This window comes from Phocoena sinus, chromosome 6 (assembly GCF_008692025.1).
Source record: "Phocoena sinus isolate mPhoSin1 chromosome 6, mPhoSin1.pri, whole genome shotgun sequence".
Classification (NCBI taxonomy): Eukaryota; Metazoa; Chordata; class Mammalia; order Artiodactyla; family Phocoenidae; genus Phocoena; species Phocoena sinus.
In genome coordinates this window covers 90,871,176-90,894,784 of record NC_045768.1, presented here as the reverse complement: position 1 = coordinate 90,894,784, position 23,609 = coordinate 90,871,176, and the positions used below count along the sequence as shown (strand labels likewise).

Sequence of the window (23,609 nt, the reverse complement as noted above, 5' to 3'; positions counted from 1 at the left end):
AGGGCAGTTAGTAAGATGTTCCTGGGCTTCCAGTGCAAGCCCCAAGGTCATGGGAACAGTCTTGGATGCCCTCAGTCATCAGCTGATATCTCAGTCATCAATTATCTATTAGTTATCTATTGCTGCTTAACATTTTCTCCCAAATTTAACAGCTTAAACCAACAAAACACATTTATTATCTCACCATTTTCTGTGGGTCAGGTATTTGGGAGCAGCACAGTTGGTGTTCATGCTCAGGGCCTCTCCTATAGTTGTGGCCATGTGGGATCACTACAGTCTGAAGACTGCTCAGGGCTGGAGGGTTAGACTTCAAGGTGGTTCACGGTTATGCCAGCAAGTTATACAGGATTGCTGAGACACAACATAGGAGGAAGATACTCTTGGTAGGATTTTCACATAAAATCAGAAAACAGACAGAATATTAACGTGCAGCCCCTGGCCAGGATAGGGCAGAACAAGACTCAGACATCTTCAAAGTCTGGCTCCAAGAAGAATGGGATCCAGGCATAATTTTGAGAAATGATCAATCCTGGGCACGTGCTTTGATAGCAGAAGGCAATTTCAACCCGTTGGTTTTATGAGTTTGGGCCTACAGAGAGTATGTGTAGAGGAGAGGTACAGGGAAGGGCAGGCACGCTGCCTTGGCCTCAGTTCGTCAGATAACTAAAGTGGATGTAGACCAGTTGTCACAACCAAGTCATATGGATCTGCTGCTTGCTTGCATTCGCAGTCATGTGCCTGGGTTCCTCATGCTTATCCTCAGCCACAGAAACAGCCTCAAGTTGTCCCTTTTTGTATGCAACAGGAGTTGATGTCACATATCAGAAACTGTCCTCAACTAGTCAAGAGTAACTGGGTCCAGGTGTCCGGGCTAGAGGTTTTGCTTCTTGAGAACTCTTTGCAGTCTATGTCCGTGGTTGTCACCACAGACCCCGGCAGGCTGAGAACTGACTGAGGGATATCTAGGCCTCTCATCCGATGGCAGAGTTTCCAGCTTGCTCCCACCTCAGAGTATCCCCGTTTAGTCTGTCAAAGTGACCAAGAACATCCACAGTGTGGCATTGCCAAAGCCGGTTGAGTAGGATGTCATGGACCTGGGTGATGAGTGTCCCTAGGGAAGGTAAACTGATCCCAGGTTGGCACCAGGCCTTAGAGCCATGCAGAGTCACCAAGATGATATTGTAGTTCTGTATGACCTCAAACATCATCTGCTGAAGACTAAAACAGAATATGGACCCAAATGGGTTGATCTCATTTAGGATAAAAAGCCCATGCCAGGACTCCAGACTTCTCCTTTGTGTGGCCCAGAAATTCCTGGATGTTGTCTCATTGCATAAGGATGCATAGTTGGACAACTGCCTTTTCTTTCTTTATGGCTAATGTAATCCTAAGCTCAGAGTGGTGAGATACCAAATGCTTACCTGCATTCTGGCCTCCATTAATGGCCAGGCCTATAATCTGTGTCGGGTTGGCAGAGTCAGAGGTCTGAGGTCTAGTTCCATGTCTGAGAACATCTGCACTATCAGTGTATACATTGTCCAGGAAACTGCTCAGGGTCATCCTAGTAGCCTTGGGGTCCTACAGGCTTTTTCTGCTGTTGGCATTCACCTTTTTTATAGTCACTTCCTGACTTATCTGGAGAGAAGTTAGACTGCTAGCAAAATTAGGCTTCTCCTTGGGAGGATATCCACAAGTCCAACAGAAAAAAGAAAGACCATCCTCTGAAGTTGAGGTGAATGAGCTGCTCAGTGGAGCTATACATTCCAGGATAGGTTGTGGCCAGATTGATTAGTGTGCTCATTAGTGGGGCTTTGGCCTGAGAGATAAAATAGACTGGAATATTTTAATTTCATTTTGTTGAAGTTCCGTACTGTGGTCACCTTAAGCCTCTGAAGAAAAGCATCAAGTGGTAATTTGATCACATCATGAGTTAGATCAAGGATGAGGTTTCACTTTGGGGGCATTTTTTATAATGCGACGTGCTTCTTAAGAATGGCTATTACCTGACCAGAGGCATTCCCAGCATGAACTGGCACTGGGCCCCTGCAGCTCCTGCAGTAGCTTAGCTTGATGGTCCTGGGTGGCCACCATGAAGCCACATAGACAGGACCAGAGCCATGTGAGCCCTACCATACAGGACCTGCTACCCCTGCTGTCGTGGCTATGCTCCCTACCTCCTACCAGGCAGTAGTGGCACCAGCCCAGACCTCACCTTTTAAGCTAATATTCTGATCCTCATACCACCAAAGCATGATTGAAAATTTTGTAACCATTTAGTATTGGCCTAAAGTTATACTGTTAGCTCACATGTTGAATGAATTAGAATTAGTTGAGCTGCACATAACAGAAAACTTAAAAATAAGGGAGGTTCAAAGTACTAGTTTATTTCTCTATTGCTTAAACAAAATTGCAGGATATGTTTTCAAGGGCTAGTATGGTGGTTTCATGATCATCAGGCTCTGCCATCACCCATGTGACTTCCAAATCATAGTGCAGTTATCACTTTAGCATTTCAGACATCAGGAAAGGGCTGGGCAAACCAGGGCTCACCTTTTCCATTGAAGGACACTTCTCAGAAGTTGTAACACCCATAATTTTCACCTACATTCTAATGGCCAATAAATTAGTGCAAGGGAGGCTGGAAATTTAGCCTTCATTATGCATGGCCATGTAGCCAGTGAAAAAATTGGAGCAAGAAAGAAGTACAAATATTGGGGACTACCAGCAGTTTCTGTCCCACATGCTTTAGGGGATGCAGGAAAAAAATATATAAGGAGAGGAACAATTTATGTTCTTTGAAAGACATAGAACACAGTAATTGCTGAATCTCTAAAGGGACATAAGTTGTCATTATATACATTTCAAAGTATGTAGGTGCTTTTCAACTGCTTGGTTTTACCTAATTTGCTACAAAAAGAGCATGCTGTCCCAGGCTATGTTAAGAACACTCCCTTTCTCTCTGCACCTTTCCAGTTTTATGATTTTTATTATTTATTGGTAAACCCTCAGATGTTCTAGACCTACTTGGGTAAGTATATTTTTAGAACTATATCTCTAATGGAATTGCCAGGTTAAAGCAGATTTACATGTAAATTCTGATTGATAGTACCAAACTGCCTTCTAAAATAATTTTACTGTTTTACGTGTTGAGCAGATTTTTATAGTTGAGACTGATAGAAAAAAAACAGTCATAAATAAATAGCAACCTTCTGTGTTCTAAAACACTTTTTAAAACAAAATTTCCACTAGAGGGTGACATTTAACTATCAGAAAATTAAAAAGTAACCTAAACAATAAAATTATCTTACTTGTAGAATATTGTTATAATAAAATCATGGTAGTACAATGTTAGAAACCAAAGTGACCTAAAATCATATTAATAGAATGCTGGGACCAAAAGTGACCTTATAGATTATCTAGGTCAACCCTCTTATAGGGAAATACACCCAGAATGTTTGAATGATTACCCATGTTGGCACAGCTATTATTGTCAGATGCAGTTGGAACATACAACTCTTTTCCCCAGATTTACTCTCTGGTGTTGTTAGTGCTAATGTACTGTTTGTGAGGAGTTGCAAGAACATTAGAATTAACATGTGTCAGCATTCACAGTCCATGCAGCATAATAAGTCAAATGGGTGGCAGTTTCTGGGGGAAGTGACAGTTAAGTATGTTTTCATAACTGTTCTCCCTGAAATGCAATGAAATGAAAAAAAAAGATTCAAAAATAGGGAAAATTTTAAATTAAAAAGAATATTTGGTCCTGGCACAACTTCAACTACTGGGAGCTATAAAAAATAAAATTGGCAGCTTGGATAATCATAAAGGTTTGAGAGACAACCAAGAACTAGGGCAGGGTTGAACAGTAAGGTTCATCTACACAAGGCCAGCCCTTCAAGACTGGAGAGGTGACTGTTTCATGTAATGCAGAGAAACCAACATAGATAATCAAGTAAAACGAAGAAACAGAGGAATATGTGTGAAACAAGAAAGAATAAGATTAAACCTCAGGGAAAATCCTTAACGAAACAGAGATAAGTAATTTACCTGATAAAGAGTTCAAAGTAATGGTCATAAAGATGCTAGCCAAACTCAGGAGAAGAATGGATAAACACACAGAGAACTTCAACAAAATATGGAAAATATAAGAAAGTTCCAAACAGAAGTCCCCAAGCTAAAGAGTACAATAACTGAACTGAAAAATACATTGGAGATTTTAATAGCAGACAGCATGAGACAGAAGAAAAGATCAGTGAACTCAAAGACAGGGCACAGGAACTCACCAAGTCAAAGCAGCAAAAACGAAAAAGAATGAAAAAAAAGTGAAGATAGCTTAAGGGATTTATGGGACAACATGAAGTGTGCTAACATTCACATTACAAGGAGTTCCAGAAGGAGAAGAGAAAGGGTCTGAAAACATATTTGAAGAAGTAATGGTGGAAAACTTCCCTAAACTGTGAAAACAGTTCTCCAGATCCAGGAACCCCAGAGAGTTCCAAATAAGACAAACCGCAAAAACCCCACACTGACACATTAAAATTAAAATACCAAAATTTGAAAACAAGGAGAGACTCTTAAAAGCAGCAAGAGAAAAACAATTGTTATGTACAAGGGAACACCCTAAAGACCTTAAGCAGATTTTTCAGGGGAAATTTTGCAGGTCAGATGAGAGTGGCATAAGTATTCAAAGGGCTGAAAGAAAAAAATTTCCAACCAAGAATTATCAACCTGGCAAAGTTAGCATTCAGAATCGAAGAAGAGGTAAAAGAATTTTGTGGATAAGCAAAAGCTAAAGGAGTTCATCACCACTAAATCAGCCTTAAAAGAAATGTAAAAAGGATTTCTTTAAGCTGAAAAGAAATGGCAGTAATTAGTAACAGGAAAACATGAAAGTATAAATCTCACTGGTAAATGTAAATATGTAGTATAGGTAGTGAATTCATCACTTATAAAGCTAATACATAGGTTAAAAGACAAAAATAGTAAAAACAACTAACTACAATAATTATTTAAGGGATATACATGATAAAAATACGTAAAATGTAAAATCAAGAACATAAAATGTTGAGGGGGAGAGTAAACATGTAGAGCTTTGGAATGTGTTTAAGTTGTTATCAACTTAAAAGAGACTGTTGTAAATTTAAGTTGTTATTTGTAAGCCTCATGGTAACCATAAAGCCAAAACCTATAGTAGATACACAAAAGGTAATGAGAAAGGAATATTAGCATACCACTAAAGAAGGTCATTTAACCACAAAGGAAGAAAGCAAGAGAAGAACAGAGAAACTACAAAACACTAGAAAATAATGAACAAAGTGGCATTAAGTACATACCTATCAATAATTACTTTAAATGTAAATGGACTAAATTCTCCAATCAAAAGAAATAGAGTGGATGAACAAATAAAAAACAAGACCCCTCTGTACGCTGCCTACAAGAGACTCACTTCAGGTGTAAGGACACACACAGACTGAAAGTGAAGGGGTGGAAAAATATATTCCATGCAAATGAAAACCAGAAGAAATCTGTGGTAGCTATACTTATATCAGACAAAATAGACTTTTAAAAAAGGCTGTAATAAGGGACAGGAGAGCACTACATAATGATAAAGGGGTCAATTCAACAAGAGGATATAACATTTATAAATATTTATGCACCCAGCAGAGGAGCACCTACATATATAAAGCAGATATTGACAGACCTAAAGGAGAAACAGACAGCAATATAATAATAATAGGGGACCTTAAATTGATCACACATCAATGGATAGATCATCCAGGGAGAAAATCAATAAGGAAACATTGACCTTAAAGAACACGTTAGACCAGGTTGACTTAACAGATTTATATAGAACATTCCTTCCAAAAGCAACAGCATACACATTCTTTTCAGGTATATATGGAACATTCTCCAGGATAGAACATATATTCTTAACTTATATAAGTCTTAAATATAAGAAGGTTGAAATGATGTCAAGCATCTTTTCCAACCACAGTGGTATGGCTAGAAATCAATTATAAGAAGAATACTGGAAATTTCACAAATATGTGGAGATTAAAAACATGCTACTGAACAACCAATGGGTCAAAAAAGAAATGGAAGGAAAATAAAGAAATACCTTGAGACTAATGAAAATGGAAATACAACATACCAAGACTTATGGACTGCAGTAAAAGCAGTTCTGAAAGGGAAGACCATAGCAATATATGCCTATCTAAAGAAACAAGAAAAATCTCAAAAAACTTAACTTGATACCTCAAGGAACTGAGGTATAAAGATAAAGAAGAACAAATGAAGCCCAAAGTTACCAGAAGGAAGGGAATAACATAGATCAGAGGGAATTCCCTGGTGTTCCAGTTGTTGGGACTCTGTGCTATCACTGCCAAGGGCCTGGGTTTGATCCTTGGTTGGGGAACCAAGATCCTGCAAGCCACTTGGTGGGGCCGAAAACAAACAAACAAACAAAGCAAACAAGAAACCTATGAACATAGATCAGAACAGAAACAAATGAAATAGAGACTAAAAAGGCGTTAGAAAAGATCAAAGAAACTAAGAGCAGATTCTTTGAAAGGATAATCAAAATTGATAAATCTTTAGCTAGATTCACCAAGAAAAATAAAAGACTCAAGTAAAATCAGAAATGAAAGATGAGTCTTTACAACTGCTACCACAGGAATACAAAGGATCATAAGAGACTACTGTGAACAATTATGCACCAACAAATGGATAAACTCCTAAAAGCAACCTTTCAAGACTGAATCAGGAAGAAATAGAAAATCTGAACAGGCCAGTTACTAATAGGGAGATTGAATCAGTAATTTAAAACCTCCCAACTAAAATCCAGGACCAGATGGCTTCACTGATGACTGCTACCAAACATTTAAAGAGGAATTAATACCAGTGCGTCTCAAACTCTTCCAAAAAGAGGAGGAACACTTCTGAACTTACTTTAGAAAGCCAGCTTACTCTGATATCCCAAACAGACAAGGGCACAGAAAAAAAATTATAAGCCAATATCCCTGGTGAACATAGATGTAAAAATCTTCAACAAAATATTAGCAAACTAAATTCAGCAATACATTAAAAGGATCATTCACAATGATCAAGTGGAACTTATTCCAGGGATGCTAGGATGGTTCAACATTTGCAAATCAATCGATGTGCTACACCACATGAACAAAAAAGAAGGATAAAAAATCATATGATTATCTCAATAAATGCAGAAAAAGCATTTGATAAAATTCAGCAACGATTTATGGTAATAACCTCAACAAAGTGGGTATAGAAAAGCTTTTGCACAGAAAAGGAAATCATAAACAAGACGAAAAGACAACCCTCAGAATGGGAGAAAATATTTGCAACCGAAGCAACTGACAAAGGACTACTCTCCAAAATATACAAGCACCTCATGTAGCTCAATATCAAAAAAACAACCCAATCCAAAAATGGGCAGAAGACCTAAACAGACATTCCTCCAAAGAAGATATACAGATTGCCAACAAACACATGAAAGGTTGCTCAACATCACTAATTATAAGAGAAATGCAAATCAAAACTACCATGAGGTATCACCTCACACCGGTCAGAATAGCCATCATCAAAAAATCTACAAACAATAAATGCTGGAGAGGGTGTGGAGAAAAGGGAACCCTCTTGCACTGTTGGTGGGAATGTAAATTGACACAACCACTATGGAGAACAGTATGGAGGTTCCTTTAAAAACTAAAAATAGAACTACTATATGACCCAGCAATCCCACTACTGGGTATATACCCTGAGAAAACCATAATTCCAAGAGACACATGTACCACAATATTCATTGCAGCACTGTTTACAATAGCCAGGACATGGAAGCAACCTAAGTGTCCATTGACAGATGGATGGAATATTACTCAGCCATAAAAAGAAACGAAACTGAGTTATTTGTAGTAAGGTGGGTGGACCTAGAGTCTGTCATACAGAGTGAAGTAAGTCAGAAAGAGAAAAACAAATACCGTATGCTAACACATATATATGGAATCTAAAAAAAAAAAAAGTTCTGACGAACCTAGGGGCAGAACAGGAATAAAGACTCAGACATAGAGAATGGACTTGAGGACATGGGGAGGGAGAAGGGTAAGCTGGGATGAAGTGAGAGTGACACTGACATATATACACTACCAAATGTAAAATAGATAGCTAGTGGGAAGCAGCTGCATAGCACAGGGAGATCAGCTTGATGCTTTGTGACCACCTAGAGGGGTGGGATAGGGAGGGTGGGAGGGAGACAAGAGGGAGGGAATATGGGGATATATGTATATGTATAGCTGATTCACTTTGCTATGCAGCAGGAACTAACACAACATTGTAAAGCAATTATATTCCAATAAAGATGTTAAAAAAGTAAAAATTAAAATAAATAAATAGATAGCTAGTGGGAAGCAGCCGCATAGCACAGGGAGATCAGCTCCATGCTTTGAGACCACGTAGAGGGGTGGGATAGGGAGGGTAGGAGGGAGACGCAAGAGGGAGGAGATATGAGGTTATATGTATACGTATAGCTGATTCACTTTGTTATACAGCAGAAACTAACACAACATTGTAAAGCAATTATACTCCAATAAAGATGTTAGAAAAAGATAAAGTTATTATAAAATGTTAAAAAAAGTGGGTATGGAGGGAATATACCTCAAAATAATAAAGGACATGTATGATGAGCTCACATCTAACTTCATACTCAATAGTGAAAAGCTGAAAGCTTTTCCTGTAATATCTAGAATAAGACAAAGGGTGCCCTCTCTTACCGTGTTTATCCAACACAGTGTTGGAAGTTTTAGCCAGATCAGTTAGATTAAAAAAAAGAAATAAAAGGCATCCAAATTGGAAAGAAAGAAGTCATACTGTCACTGTTCATAGATGACATGTTATTATTTATAGAAAACCCTAAAGGCTCCACCAAAAAAAAAAAACTGAACCAGAAAAACTGTTAGAACAAATGAACTAATTCAGTTAAGTTGTAGAATACAAAATCAATAAATCTGTTGCATTTCTATACCCTAATAACAAACTATCAGAGAAATTAAGAAAACAGTTTCATTTACAGTAGCATCAAAAAGAATAAAATACCTACAAATAAGTTTAACCAAGGAGGTGAAAGGGCTGTGCACTGAAAACTATGACATTGATGAAAGAAGTTTATAACACAAATAAGTAGAAAGATACTCCATGCTCATAGATAGGAAGAATTAATATTGTTAAAATGTCCATACTGATGAAAGTTATCTACAGATTCAGTGCAATCCCTACCAAAATTCCAACGATATTTTTCACAGAAATAGAAGAAACTCTTAAAATTTGTTTGGAACCACAAAAGATCCCAAATAGCCAATGCAATCTTTTTTTTTTTTTAATAAATTTATTTATTTATTTGTGGCTGCATTGGGTCTTCGTTGCTGCATGCGGGCTTTCTCTAGTTGCGGTGAGGAAGGGCTACTCTTCGTTGTGGTGTGCAGTCTTCTTATTGCGGTGGCTTCTCTTGTTGTGGAGCATGGGCTCTAGGCGTGCGGGCTTCAGTAGTTGTGGCTCGCGGTCTCTAGAGAGAAGGCTCAGTAGTTGTAGCGCATGGGCTTAGTTGCTCCACGGCATGTTGGATATTCCTGGACCAGGGATTGAACTCGTGTCCCCTGCATTGGCAGGCGGATTCATTGTTTTTTTTTTTTTTTTTTTTTATAAATTTATTTATTTATTTTTGGCTGTGTTGGGTCTTTGTTGCTGTGTGCAGGCTTTCTCTAGTTGTGGCGAGCAGGGGCTACTCTTCGTTGCGGTGCGCAGGCTTCTCATTGCGGTGGCTTCTCTTGTTGCAGAGCACAGGCTCTAGGCGCACAGGCTTCAGTAGTTGTGGCATGCGGGCTCAGTAGTTGTGGTTTGGGGGCTCTAGAGCGCAGACTCAGTAGCTGTGGTGCACGAGCTTAGTTGCTCCGCAGCATGTGGGATCTTCCCGGACCAGGGCTCGAACCTGTGTCTCCTGCATTAGCAGGCAGATTCTTAACCACTGTGCCATCAGGGAAGTCCCTGGCAGGCGGATTCTTAACCACTGTGCCACCAAGTCCCTCTAAGCAATCTTGAGAAAGAAGAGTAAACCTGGAGCTATTACGCATCTTGATTTCAAACTACATTACAAAGCTATAGTGGTCTAAACAATATTGTGTTGGCATAAAATGGATACATATGTCAATGGAACAGAATAGAGAACTGAAGAAATAAACCCATGCATATACGGTCAATTAATTTATGTCAAAATAGCCAAGATTATAGAAAGGGGAAAGGATAGTCTCTTCCATAAATGGTGTTGGGAAAACTGGTTAGCCACATGCAAAAGGATGAAACTGGACCACTCTTACATCATACATAAAACCTAACTCCAAATGGATTAAAGATTTGAATGTAAGACCTGAGACCATAAGACTCCTAGAAAAAAACATAGGTGGTAAGCCCCTTGACATCATTCTGGTGATGATTTTTTGGATTTGACACTAAAGGCAAAAATAAACAAGTAGCTACATGAACCTAAAAAGTTTCTGCACAGCAAAGGAAACCATCAACAAAATTACAAGACTGAATTGGAGAAAATATTTGCAAGTCATGTCTGATACGGTGTTATATCCAAAACATGTAAAGAACTCATAAAAGTCAATAGTGCAAAAAACAATCTGATTAAAAATGGGCAGAGGATTTGATTAGACATTTTTCCAGAGAAGACAAAGAGAAGACCAGCAGGTACGTGCAAACGTGTTCAACATTACACTATGCATCGAGGAAATGTAAATCAAAACCACAATTAGCTATAACCTCACACCGGTTAGAATGTGTAATGTAAATAATACAAGAAATAACAAGTGTTGGTGAGGATGTAGGGAAATGGGAATTCTTGTGCACTGTTGGTTGCAATGTAAATTGGTGCAGCCACTATGGAAAACAATATGGAGGCTCCTCAGAAAGTTAAAATATAACTGTTACATGATCCAGCAATTCTTCTGGGTATTTTACTCAAAGGAAACAAAAACACTAACTCAAAAAGATACATGCACCCCCATGTTCATTGCAGCATTATTTACAATAACCAAGACATGGAAACAAATTTAGTGTCCATCGATGGACAAATGGATAAAGAAAATGTGGTCTGTATATAAAATGGAATATTATTCAGCCATAAAATGAATGAAATCTTGCCATTTGTGACAACATGGATGGACCTTGAGGGCATTATGCTAAGTGAACTCAGAAAGAGAAAGACAAGTACTGTATGATCTCACTTATATATGGAATCTAGGAAACAGCATAAACAAAAAGAAGAGCAAGCTTATAGATGTAGAGGATAGATTGGTGGTTGCCAGGGGAGGGGGTTGGGGGAAATGGGTGACGGTGGTCAAAAGGTACAGACCTCCAGTTAGAAAATAAATTAGTCATGGGGATCTAATGTACAGTATGGCAACTATAGTTAATAATACTTTATTGCATTTTTGAAAGTTGCTAAGAAAGTAAATCTTCAGATCATCACAAAGAAACAATTTTTGTAATTATGTGTGGTGTTGAATATTGACTATGTGATCATTTCACAATATATACAAATATGTAATCATAATTTTGTACATCTGAAACTAATACAGTGTTATATGTCAATTATATCTCAAAAAAGTTTTTTTAAAAAGAATACAATCCAAAAAAAAGAAAAAAGAATACAGTCCCATATCATAGGCTCCAGAGAAAATTTACCTGATGTGATGACATTCAAACCCAAATGAAAGAAAACACTGAAATCTGATGTAGGGTATTTTGTGAAGTTACAGGACCCTTTTCTTGAATGTCTTTACCCCAAATCCTTAAGTTGTAGAGAAGAATGAGAAATGCGGGCTTAAATTGACTGTGGTAGAAAGGAATGTGCTGCTGAGACTCATGCAGGGTCTTTGAGGCCAGGTTGTTTACAAGGTCCTTCCCTTGTTTGCCAACTGGGGTGGGTTGACCTCGTTAGCAGTATGACTGGCAAGGAGAGAGATGGAGAAAAAATATATTGAAGAATTCACAACACATCAAAAATAAATGAATGAATGAATGAATAAAAAATGGAGGGGCCAGTAAATCATAGGCTTTATGCTGACAGGATACTTTGCCTATTCGAATGGGTATAAGGCCAAAATCCAAAACACTTACACATACTCAAACAAAAGACAAGGCATTTCTCTGAGATTTTTTTTCTCCCCCCCGCTTTTTTTGTTATAACAGCTCTATTGAGATGTAGTTCACATACCATATAATTCACCCATTAAAAGTATACATTCATCAGTTTTTAATTTATTCAGCTTTGTGCAACCATCACCACATCAATTTTAGAACTTTTTTATCACGTCACAGAGAAACCCCAGGGCTTCCCTGGTGGTGCAGTGGTTGAGAGTCCGCCTGCCGATGCAGGGGACACGGGTTCGTGCCCCGGTCAGGGAAGATCCCACATGCCGTGGAGCGGCTGGGCCCGTGAGCCATGGCCACTGAGCCTGCGCGTCCAGAGCCTGTGCTCCGCAACAGGAGAGGCCACAACAGTGAGAGGCCCGCGTACCGCAAAAAAAAAAAAGAGAAACCCCATGCTCTTTATCACCCCTCATTTGCCTTTCTTCTGCCCAGACCTGACTCATCTATCTTCTATCTCTATGGATTTGCCTATTCTCGGCATTTCATAGAAATGGAATCATATAATTTGTATGATTACAAATTTTTTGACTGGTTTCTTTCACTTAGCACAATGTTTTCGGGGTTCATTCATGTTGTAGCATATATCATTACTTCATTCTTTTTTTTTTTTTTTTTACTTCTTTTTTAAATTTTTTTTTTTTGGTTGCATTGTGAAGATCTATCACATTTTGTTTATTCATTCGTCAGCTGAGAAACATTTTGCTTGTTTTCACCTTTTGGCTGTTATGGATAACATTTCTGAAGATATTCATGTATAAGTTTTTAAGTGAACGTATGTTTTCATTTTTCTTATATAAATCTAGGTAGAGAATTACTGGTCAGATGGAAGTACCAGATTATGATTAGTATGTTGAGCATCTTTTCATAAGCTTATTGGCCATTTGTATATCATCTTTGATGAAATGTCTGTTGAGATCCATTGCCCAGTTTTTAATTGGGTTATTTGTCTTTTCATTATTGAGTTGTTTGAATGTTCTGGGATTTGTTGTGTTTTTGTTTTGTTTTGGTTTGGTTTTTTTTTTTTTTTTTTACGGTACACAGCCCTCTCACTGTTGTGGCCTCTCCCGTTGTGGAGCACAGGCTCCGGACACACAGGCTCTGTGGCCATGGCTCACGGGCCCAGCTGCTCCACAGCATGTGGGATCTTCCCGGACCGGGGCACGAACCCGCGTCCCATGCATCAGCAGGCGGACTCTCAACCACTGCGCCACTAGGGAAGCCCTGGAATTTTTTTTTTGATGAGATATGGTGGTAGATGCCCACAAACAGTCTACTTTGACTACAGCTGCTCCTAACAATTCCCACTATATTCTTGAGCAGCGGAAAAAACTAAACAGTGATTATAAGCCATTAATATCCATTTCTCCAGCAGCTGAAAATACAGAAAGACAAGTCAGATATTACCCAGACAAATGGTAAACAGTCAAGCATTATCCACTCACTCTATATCCTTAGGAAATAGAAGAAATTGCTAGATCTACTCCTGTTAACAAAAAAGATCCACAGAGTACAGAACATAAAAATGGTACAGAATTTGTTAGTCATCATTTAGAAACCTTGCCATGAAAGGAATTAGAAAATGTAGATAAATTCTCTTTGAAATAATTAATCCAGGAAATAAAAGAACATGCTATATTATAACTGCACTCTCAAGTGAAAGCATTCAAAGAAAATTGAATAAGAGGGGGAGAGAGCTGGGAGAAAGAAAGGAAGAATAAAATGATTATAGTGCTGAAAAATAAATTAGAAGTAGTTAGGAGTAGAATATGGAGGATAGGCTTGAGAAAAATCACCTACAAGTGCAATTGAAAAGAAGAAAAATCTGGAAGACAATGAAGATTCATATGATTTTTCCAAAAACAAAAAATGAAAGAGAAATTATAGGTAAATATATAATAGAAGAAAATTTACTAGAGTAAAGGAGAAAACCTGGATTTTGCAGATCAAAGTACTTAACAGTTTATTTAACAATCCCCATTATTGAATATAGACTTGTTTTTGGCTTTTTATAATAAGAAGCTGTTAGCCTTTGTCTTCATTTCTTTATGATATATTCATAGAATTCAAATTGCTTAGACAGAGAATATAAACATTTTAAGTGATGCATTGTCAAAACAATGTTATAGGTAAAAGTGTCGTCTCATTGTTTTAATTTACATTTATCTTATTACTTGTCAGAGCAAACATTTTTTTCCATGTAACTTGTCTTTTACCTCTGAGTTTTTAGTGCATGTTATGTGCCTTTTTCTTTTAAGTTTTCATATCTCCTTGTCATTTTTATAGTACAAATTTTCCTGTTTATTTCTTTTCTTTTAGTTATAAAGCCATTTTGTATTGATAGTTTGTGTTTTTATGTAATCGTATTTGCTTTTTTGTTGTTATTGTTTGCTTAGAAAGTTCTTTCTCATTCAGTAATCAGTTGCATGTCTATATTCCCTCCTAATACTTTATGGTTTCAGTGTTAACATTTAAGTAAGTAATTCACTTGGAGTTCATTTTGGTTTTTGGTATGGAGTGAGGATCTGATTTCACTCTTTTAAGAAGTAACCCATTTGCACAGCAAAGGAAACCATAAACAAAACAAAAAGACAACCCAGAGAATGGGAGAAAATATTTGCTAACGAACTGACTGACAAGGGATTAATCTCCAAAATGTACAAACAGCTCAAGCAGCTCAATATCAAAAAATAAACAACCCAATCAAAAAATGACCAGAAGATCTAAATAGACATTTCTCCAAAGAAGACATACAGGTGGCCAAAAGGCACATGAAAAGATGCTCAACATCACTATTAGAGAAATGCAAATCAAAACTATTTAGATATCACCTCACAGCAGTCAGAATGGCAATCATCAAAAAATCTACAAACAATAAATGCTGGAGAGGGTGTGGAGAAAAGGGAAACGTCCTACACTGTTGGTGGGAATATAAATTGGTACAACCATTATGGAGAACAGTTTGGAGGTTTCTTAAAAAACTAAAAATAGAGCTACCATATGATCCAACAATCCCACTCCTGGTTATATATCTGGAGGAAACCATAATTCAAAAAGATATATGTACCCCAGTGTTCTTTGCAGCACTATTTACAATAGCCAAGACATGGAAGCAACCTAAATGTCCATCAACAGAGGAATGGATAAAGATGTGGTATGTATATACAATGGAATATTACTCAGCCATAAAAAAAAGAATGAAATAATGCCATTTGCAGCAACATGGATGGACCTAGAGATTGTCATACTAAGTGAAGTAAGTCAGACAGAGAAAGGTAAATATCATATGATATTATTTATATGTGAAATCTAAAAAAATGGTACAAATGAACTTATTTACAAAACAGAAATAGAGTCACAGAAGTAAAAAACAAACTTACGGTCACTGGGGGTAAAGGGGAGGGGAGAGATAAATTGGGAGATTGGGATTGACATATACAGACTACTATATATAAAATAGATAACTAATAAGGACATTTAGCACAGGGAACTCTACTCAATACTCTGTAATGACCTATATGGGAAAAGAATCTAAAAAAGAGTGCATATCTATATATGTATAACTGATTCACTTTGCTGTACACCTGAAACTAACACAACATTGTAAATCAACTACACTCCAATAAAAATTTTTTTAAGAAGTAACCCATATTTGCCGTACTTTTTCTTGGTTACTTTTTCCTATTACTTGGTGACATTTCATTTTGCATATTTTGAAAGTAGTTTTGTCTCTTAATTTTATTTAAAAGTTGACTGTGCTTTGATACAAAAAAGTTTTTTTGTTCCTGTTTTAGAATGAGGAGAGTTTATCTTCTGTTATTACTGACCTCAGCATAATAATGGAACCCACCGAATATTCAGAATTAAGTGAATTTGTGTCTAGGTAAGATATTTTACTTTTCTTTTCTTAGGAATTTCTTTCAGTTTACAATTTTAAGTTTACCTGTTCTTTTTTCTTGATAAGTAAATATCAAAATATCTCTGAAAGCATAACACCATTATTGTGGCTTATATTTAAGCCTATATTTTCTATGTCTCTCATTCACTCAATTAAAATTTATTGTACATTCACCATGTACTAGGCATTAAAATAAAATGTAAGCAAAACCAGATATAATCCTTGATCCTCACGGAATTTATAGCCTAGAGTGAAGTTATATTAAATAATTGCAGAAATAAATCTAAAATTATCATTGTGGCAAATGCTACAAATAAGAGTTGCACAGTGCTGTTGAAGCATGTATCAGGAATTTGACTTTCAGGGAGAACATAGAATAATTTCCTGAAACTTGAGCTGATATCTGATAAATGAGCAGGCATACACTAACAAAAGAGGTCCTAGATAGGATAGCTTATACACAGGCACTGTGCTGGTGGGGGGACAGGAGGCCAGAGTGTCTGGAGAGGGCAAGAGCAGGGGAGAATGGTATAAGATGTGGTTAGCAACGTATGTAAGGTCCACACTATGGATTTTGGTATAAGGAGTTTGACCGTAGTCCTAAGACCAGTGTGAAGCTATTGAAAGATTTTAAGGAGAGCCTAAGGAAGGCAGAAGTGTGACATCCTGGAAAGAATTATTTTTGATGTTGCAGGGAGAAGGGATTTAAGGGGTGCAAAATTGGATACAGGAGGGTCAGTGACTAGCCTATAAAACAGTTCAGGGAAACAGAAGTTTGTAGTTTGGACTAGAATAATGGTGGTTGAGATAGAAGGCTGAATGGATTTGGGGGATATTTAGGAAGTACAATTGAATAGGCATGGTGTTGGTTAAATAAGAGGAGTCAGGAGTCATGACAGGTGCTAACTCCTTGGTGATGGTGATTGCATTTGTTGAGATAGGAAAAGTTGGAAGAAGACCATGTCAGATGAGTTGGTGACTTCAGTTTGGACATGTTGAACTTAAGGGCCTTTGAAACACTGAAGTAAAAATAAGAAGTAGGAAGCTAAGAAGAGGTGTAGGTAGGAGATATAAACACTGGGGTTATCTGCCAGTGGGTAAAGTTAAAACTTTGAGCAGGAATGAGACTGCCTATGGAGAGAATATAGAGTGAAAATAGGAAAAAGGCTGCCACTGAACCTTGAGGAATTCTAAAATGTCCTGCTGAATAGAATTAAAGGATCATGCAAAGAAATTAGAAAACTGAGAGATGGGAGGAAAACCAGGAATGTGTTGTTGACCATTGACAATTGTATTGACACTTTTTCTTTCAGTTTGCTTTTTTAAAGCAATCCTTTCAGTGTTTACTGGAGTACATGGGTTGTGAAAAGAAGTCTGCTATATTGTTTTTGTCTGTGCATGCATTTTTTGGGCTGCTTTCAAACGTTTCTATTAATACTGTTTTTTGACAGTTCGTGCTATTTCTAAGGTGTGTTTATGTGAAAATTCTCAACCACATCATTTCAGATACTTTTTCTGTCCTGTTCTCTTTCTTCTTCTCCAACTCTGATTAGCCATATGTTAGAACATTTGATATATTGTCTCAGTGTTTGGATGCTCTGTTCTATTTCTTGCACTCTTTTTTTCTTTGCATTTCATTTTGGATAATTTCTATTACCGTATCTTAAAGTTCACAGATTCTTTCCTCAGCTGAAGTCCATTCTGCCAATGAGCCCATTAAAGAAATTCTTCATCTCTAAAGTAATGTTTTTTTATTTCTAGTGTTTTCATTTGATTCTTAATTTTTATCTCTCTGCTGAAATTCCCCATTTCTTCATGAATGTTGTCTACCTTTTTTCACTAGATCTTTTAACTTATTAATCATAGTTATTTTTTTCTTTAATGTTTTATTATGGAAAATTTTAAATATAGGTTCTCCCACATCTGAAAATAGAGCATTCCTATGAAACCTTTTGTAAGCCAAAATGGTGTAAAGTGAAGAAGCAGTTACCTCAGGACACATTTTGCTAACAGATGTACAAAATAAATCAAGATACAGCACAAATGCTCACAGACACATTTCAAAGCTATGGTGGCTTGATGCTGAGATGCTGAGTGTAGTTTCTGGGGAAGGAGCTTGGTGGTGCCACTTCACTGCTCAGGGTGCATGTTGTCTTTATGATGGCTCGCTCCAAAACAAACCCTGAATGTTATTTTCATTTTTTGCCTTTTTTCGTAAAAGTGAAAATTCTTCCATCAGATTTCTTTCGATTAGCAAAAAGAGGTAATAATGTAGGTCTTTGGTAAAAGTGAAGTGGTGTGAATCAAACTTTTGAAAAGTGGGGGGATACATGGATATGTAAAAATAATAGCATAATTAACCTGTAGCTACCCATTAGGCACCTTCAACAGTTATCAGTATTTTTCCAATCTTATTTCATCTATTCTTACACATTTTAAACTTTCAATTTGGAAATAATTAGAGACTCACAAGAAGTTGCAATAAAAACAATATACAAGGAGATCACTTCATCCAGCCTCTGAGAGTGATAACATCTTGCATAATTATAGTATACTATCAAAACCAGAAATTTGATATTAGTAAAATCCAGAGAGCTTTTGCAGATTTTACCAGTTTTGCAAGCACTTGTGTGTGTAACACTATAACATTATATATTAATATATATAATATATATTACCTTTTTAACCATTTTTAAATGTACAGTTCATTGGTATTAAATACATTCATAATGTTGTACAACCAACACTACCATCCATCTCCACGACTCTTTTCATCGTATAGAACTGAAAATCCATACCCATTAAACAGTAGGTCCCCATTTCCTTCTCTGCCCAGCCCCACCATTCTTATTTGTCTCTGATTTTTAATCATAGTTATTTTATTTCATTTTAAATTTATTTATTTGTTTGTTTATTTATTTACTTATTTTTGGCTGTGTTGGGTCTTCATTGTTCCGTGCGGGCTTTCTTTAGTTGCGGCGAGTGGGGGCTACTCTTCGTTGCGGTGCGCGGCCTTCTCATTGCGGTGGCTTCTCCTGTTGCGGAGCACGGGCTCTAGGCGTGCGGGCTTCAGTAGTTGTGGTTCCCGGGCTCTAGAGCGGAGGCTCAGTAGTTGTGGCACACAGGCGTATTTGCTCCACGGCACGTGGGATCTTCCCGGAGCAGGGCTCGAACCCGCGTCCCCTGCATTGGCAGGCAGATTCTTAACCACTGCGCCACCAGGGAAGCCCAATCATAGTTATTTTAAAGCCCATATCTGATATTACCAACATTTGAGTCATCATTGAGTTCAATTCTGGTGATTAGTCTACAATAGTTTGTTTTTTCTTGAATTTTTGTGTTCCATAATTTTTTATTGACTGATGGGCATTGTCTGTGGAAAACAGTAGAGTCTGAAACAAATAGTAGTTATGCCCAGAAATGGGTACATTTCTTTTATCGGGCTCTTAGTATGGGGTTTAATTCAGGGTAGTTAGCAGTTGAGCTGGGTTTGGGATTTTTGTTTCTTTCATTATTTTTAAGCACCAAAGGCTTCAAATTCTTCCAGCAGTGAATTCAAACTCAACTTCAAATTCAGTTCTTCCTTATGCTTAGAATAGGGTTTGGGGAGCTGGAGGGTTTTCATCAGTGTTCCAGCTTCACTCTCAACTTTTAGTAGTCCCTGTATATCTGCATCTCAGTGGGGAATGTTTCTCCCTGCACTTGACACTCCCTCAGCAGTAGGTGGTGATGCCTGTTTCTTGGTGCTAGGCTCATGGTGGGAACAAAGGGAGATCTGTGTTCCATGGTCCATCCTTAGTATTGGGCAGGTCCTGTAGACCTGCACCTCAGGGGTTGAGAACACCAGTTTTTGTGCTCCTCCTCCCCAGTGCAGCCAAACTCAGCCTGGGTCTGGTGTTGATCTTGCGGGGAGAGAGTTCCTTGCCCCTCCCCCCACACCCCAGGGTTATGCTTGCTTTTGGTGTAGGATCATACACCCAAAGGGTTTTGTATCCCTCCCGTGCAACAGAGGGATTTAAGCTTCTGCTCCTTTTTCCAAAGCAATGGATCTCTCTCTTGGTAGCAGGAGTGTTTTCTGCCCCTCTCCCAGAATCATATGGGTTTGACTTTTACTCCTCCCTTGGAGGCAAGGTTTTTTTTTTTTCTTTCACTGCTTTGCTGCTGCTTCTTTAGCAGCTTAGGGTTTTTGCTTCCTACCAAAGAGAAGTTCTGGCTTCATTTTGTACCCCAGCAGCAGCTGATCACCTCTTTGTGCCTGTGCCACTGAGGCGAGCTCTCTCTGGGCTCCTGCCATGATCTTTCTGGTGGAGTCCCTTTGTGTGTGGGGTTCCCATCTGTTCCAAAATGACATCCACCCCACATTTGTCCTTCAAGAATTTGTTGAAATTTTAGCTGATTTCTTGTTATCCACTTGTATGGTAACTGCTTCCCTCCCCTATGTTTAACCAAAAGTGAATAGTTTATGTGTCTTGTTTCTCCTTAGAGGGAGAAAAATTTTAATTTATTTGATTGCCTTGTAACCTCAGGTCTTTGATGGGCTCAAGAAAGTTTATGATTTTATAGATTATTCAGATTTTCCAGGATGTTAGATTGAGAGTGACCTTCTCTGCAGATTTTTACATCTTAAGTAGAAGTGGAACTCTATCTTGGTTTTCTTTGATTCTCATTCTGGAATTTGGGGCATATTATTTTTTCATCTTCTGTATCCATCTTACCCTTTCTTTATATTTTCTATCTCTTCATATCTTTGTGCTTATTCCTGATTGTTCTTCAGATCTGTATTTCAGTTCAGTAATTATTTCTTCATTTTCTGACTAATCTGCTCTTTAAAAAAAATTTTTTTTAAATTTTTATTGGAGTATAGTTGATTTACAACGTTGTGTTAGTTTCAGGTGTACAGCAAAGTTAATCAGTTATACATATACATATATCATCTCTCTCTTTAGATTCTTTTCCCATACAGGCCATTACAGAGTATTGAGTAGGGTTCCCTGTGCTATAAAGTAGGTCCTAATTGGTTATCTATTTTATATATAGTAGTGTGTATATGTCAGTCCCAGTCTCCCATAATCTGCTCTTAAACCCCTATCCATTGTCTTTTTTTTTACTGAAGTATAGTTGATTTACAATGTTGTGCCAATCTGTGCTGTACAGCAAAGTGACTCAGTAATACACATATAGATATTCTTTTCTTATATTCTTTTCCATTATGATTTATCACAAGATATTGAATACAGTTCCTTGTCCTATCCATTAGGACCTTGCTTATCCATTCTAAATATAATAGTTTGCATCTACCAACCCCAAACTCCCAGTCCATCCCTTTCCCTCTCCCCCTCCCCCTTGGCAACTACAAGTCTGTTTTCTATGTCTATGACTCTGTTTCTGTTTTGTAGATGGGTTCATTTGTGCCATTTTTTAGATTCCACATATAAGTGATATCAAATGGTATTTCTCTTTCGTTTTTAAAACAATTTTTTAATTTAATTTAATTTTTTTATACAACAGGTTCTTATTAGTCATCAGTTTTATACACATGAGTGTATATATGTCAAACCCAATCTCCCAGTTCATCACACCCCCACCCCCACCACCCTGCCGCTTTCCCCGCTTGGTGTCCGTGTTTGTTTCTGTGTCTCAATTTCTGCCCAACAGACCAGTTCATCTGTACCATTTTTCTAGGTTCCACATATATGCATTAATATACGGTATTTGTTTTTCTCTTTCTGACTTACTTCTCTCTGTATGGCAGTCTCTAGATCCATCCACGTCTCAACAAATGACCCAGTTTTGTTCCTTTTTATGGCTGAGTACTATTCCATTGTATATATGTACCACATCTTCTTTATCCAATCGTCTGTCGATGGGCATTTAGGTTGCTTCCATGACCTGGCTATTGTAAATAGTGCTGCAATGAACATTGGGGTGCATGTGTCTTTTTGAATTATGGATTTCTCTGGGTATATGCCCAGTAGTGGGATTGCTGGATCATATGGTAATTCTATTTTTAGTTTTTTGAGGAACCTCCATACTGTTCTCCATAGTGGCTGTATCAATTTACATTGCCACCAACAGTGCAAGAGGGTTCCCTTTTCTCCACACCCTCTCCAGCATTTATTGTTTGTAGATTTTCTGATGATGCCCATTCTAAGTGGTGTGAGGTGACACCTCATTTTAGTTTTGATTTGCATTTCTCTAATAATTAGTGATGTTGAGCAGCTTCTCATGTGCTTCTTGGCCATCTGTATGTCTTCTTTGCAGAAATGTCTATTTAGGTCTTCTGCCCATTTTTGGATTGGGTTGTTTGTTTTTTTTAATATTGAGCTGCGTGAGCTGCTTATATATTTTGGAGATTAATCCTTTGTCCGTTGATTCGTTTGCAAATATTTTCTCCCATTCTAAGGGTTGTCTCTTCACCTTGTTTGTAGTTTCCTGTGCTTTGCAAAAGCTTTTAAGTTTCATTAGGTCCCATTTGTTTATTTTTGTTTTTATTTCCATTACTCTAGGAGGTGAATCAAAAAAGATCTTGCTGTGATTTATGTCAAACATGTTCTCCCTATGTTTTCCTCTAAGAGTTTTATAGTGTCCAGTCTTAAATTTAGGTCTCTAATCAATTTTGAGTTTACTTTTGTTTATGGTGTTAGGGAGTGTTCTAATTTCTTTATTTTAGATGTACCTGTCCAGTTTTCCCAGCACCACTTATTGAAGAAACTGTCTTTTCTCCATTGTATATCCTTGCCTCCTTTGTCATAGATTAGTTGACCATAGGTGCGTGGGTTTATCTCTGGGTTTCTATCCTGTTCCATTGATCTATATGTCTGTTTTTATGCCAGTAACATATTGTCTTGATTACTGTATCTTTGAAGTATAGTCTGAAGTCAGGGAGTCTGATTCCTCCAGCTCCTTTTTTGTCCCTCAAGACTTCTTTGGCTATTTGGGGTCTTTTGTGTCTCCATACAAATTTTAAGATTTTTTGTTCTAGTTCTGTAAAAAAAATGCCATTGGTAATTTGATAGGGATTGCATTGAATCTGTAGATTGCTTTAGGTAGTAGAGTCATTTTCACAATATTGATTCTTCCAATCCAAGAATGGTATATCTCTCCATTTGTATTGTCTTTAATTTCTTTCATCAGTGTCTTAATACTTTTCTGCATACAGGCCTTTTGTCTCCCTAGGTATTTTATTCTTTTTATTGCAGTGGTAAATGGGGGTGTTTCCTTAATTTCTCTTTCAGACTTTTCATCATTAGTGTATAGGAATGCCAGAGATTTCTGTGCATTAATTTTGTATCCTGCAACTTTCCCAAATTCATTGATTAGCTCTAGTAGTTTTCTGGTGCCATCTTTAGGATTCTCTATGTATAGTATCATGTCATCTGCAAACAGTGACAGTTTTACTTCTTCTTTTCCAATTTGTATTCCTTTTATTTCTTTTTCTTCTCTGATTGCTGTGGCTTTAGAGGAAATGCTTTCAGTTTTTCACAATTGAGAATGA

General features: G+C 37.5%; 1 protein-coding gene across 1 annotated transcript in view; it reads left to right on the top strand.

The window, feature by feature from the left end:
- CENPP (centromere protein P) overlaps nucleotides 1-23,609 on the top strand; it is a 234,864-nt gene that overhangs the window by 21,437 nt on the left and 189,818 nt on the right. The window contains exon 4 of the mRNA XM_032636179.1: nucleotides 16,011-16,099. Within this exon, the coding sequence (XP_032492070.1) occupies nucleotides 16,011-16,099 (89 nt within the window). The remainder of the gene's footprint in view (nucleotides 1-16,010; nucleotides 16,100-23,609) is intronic.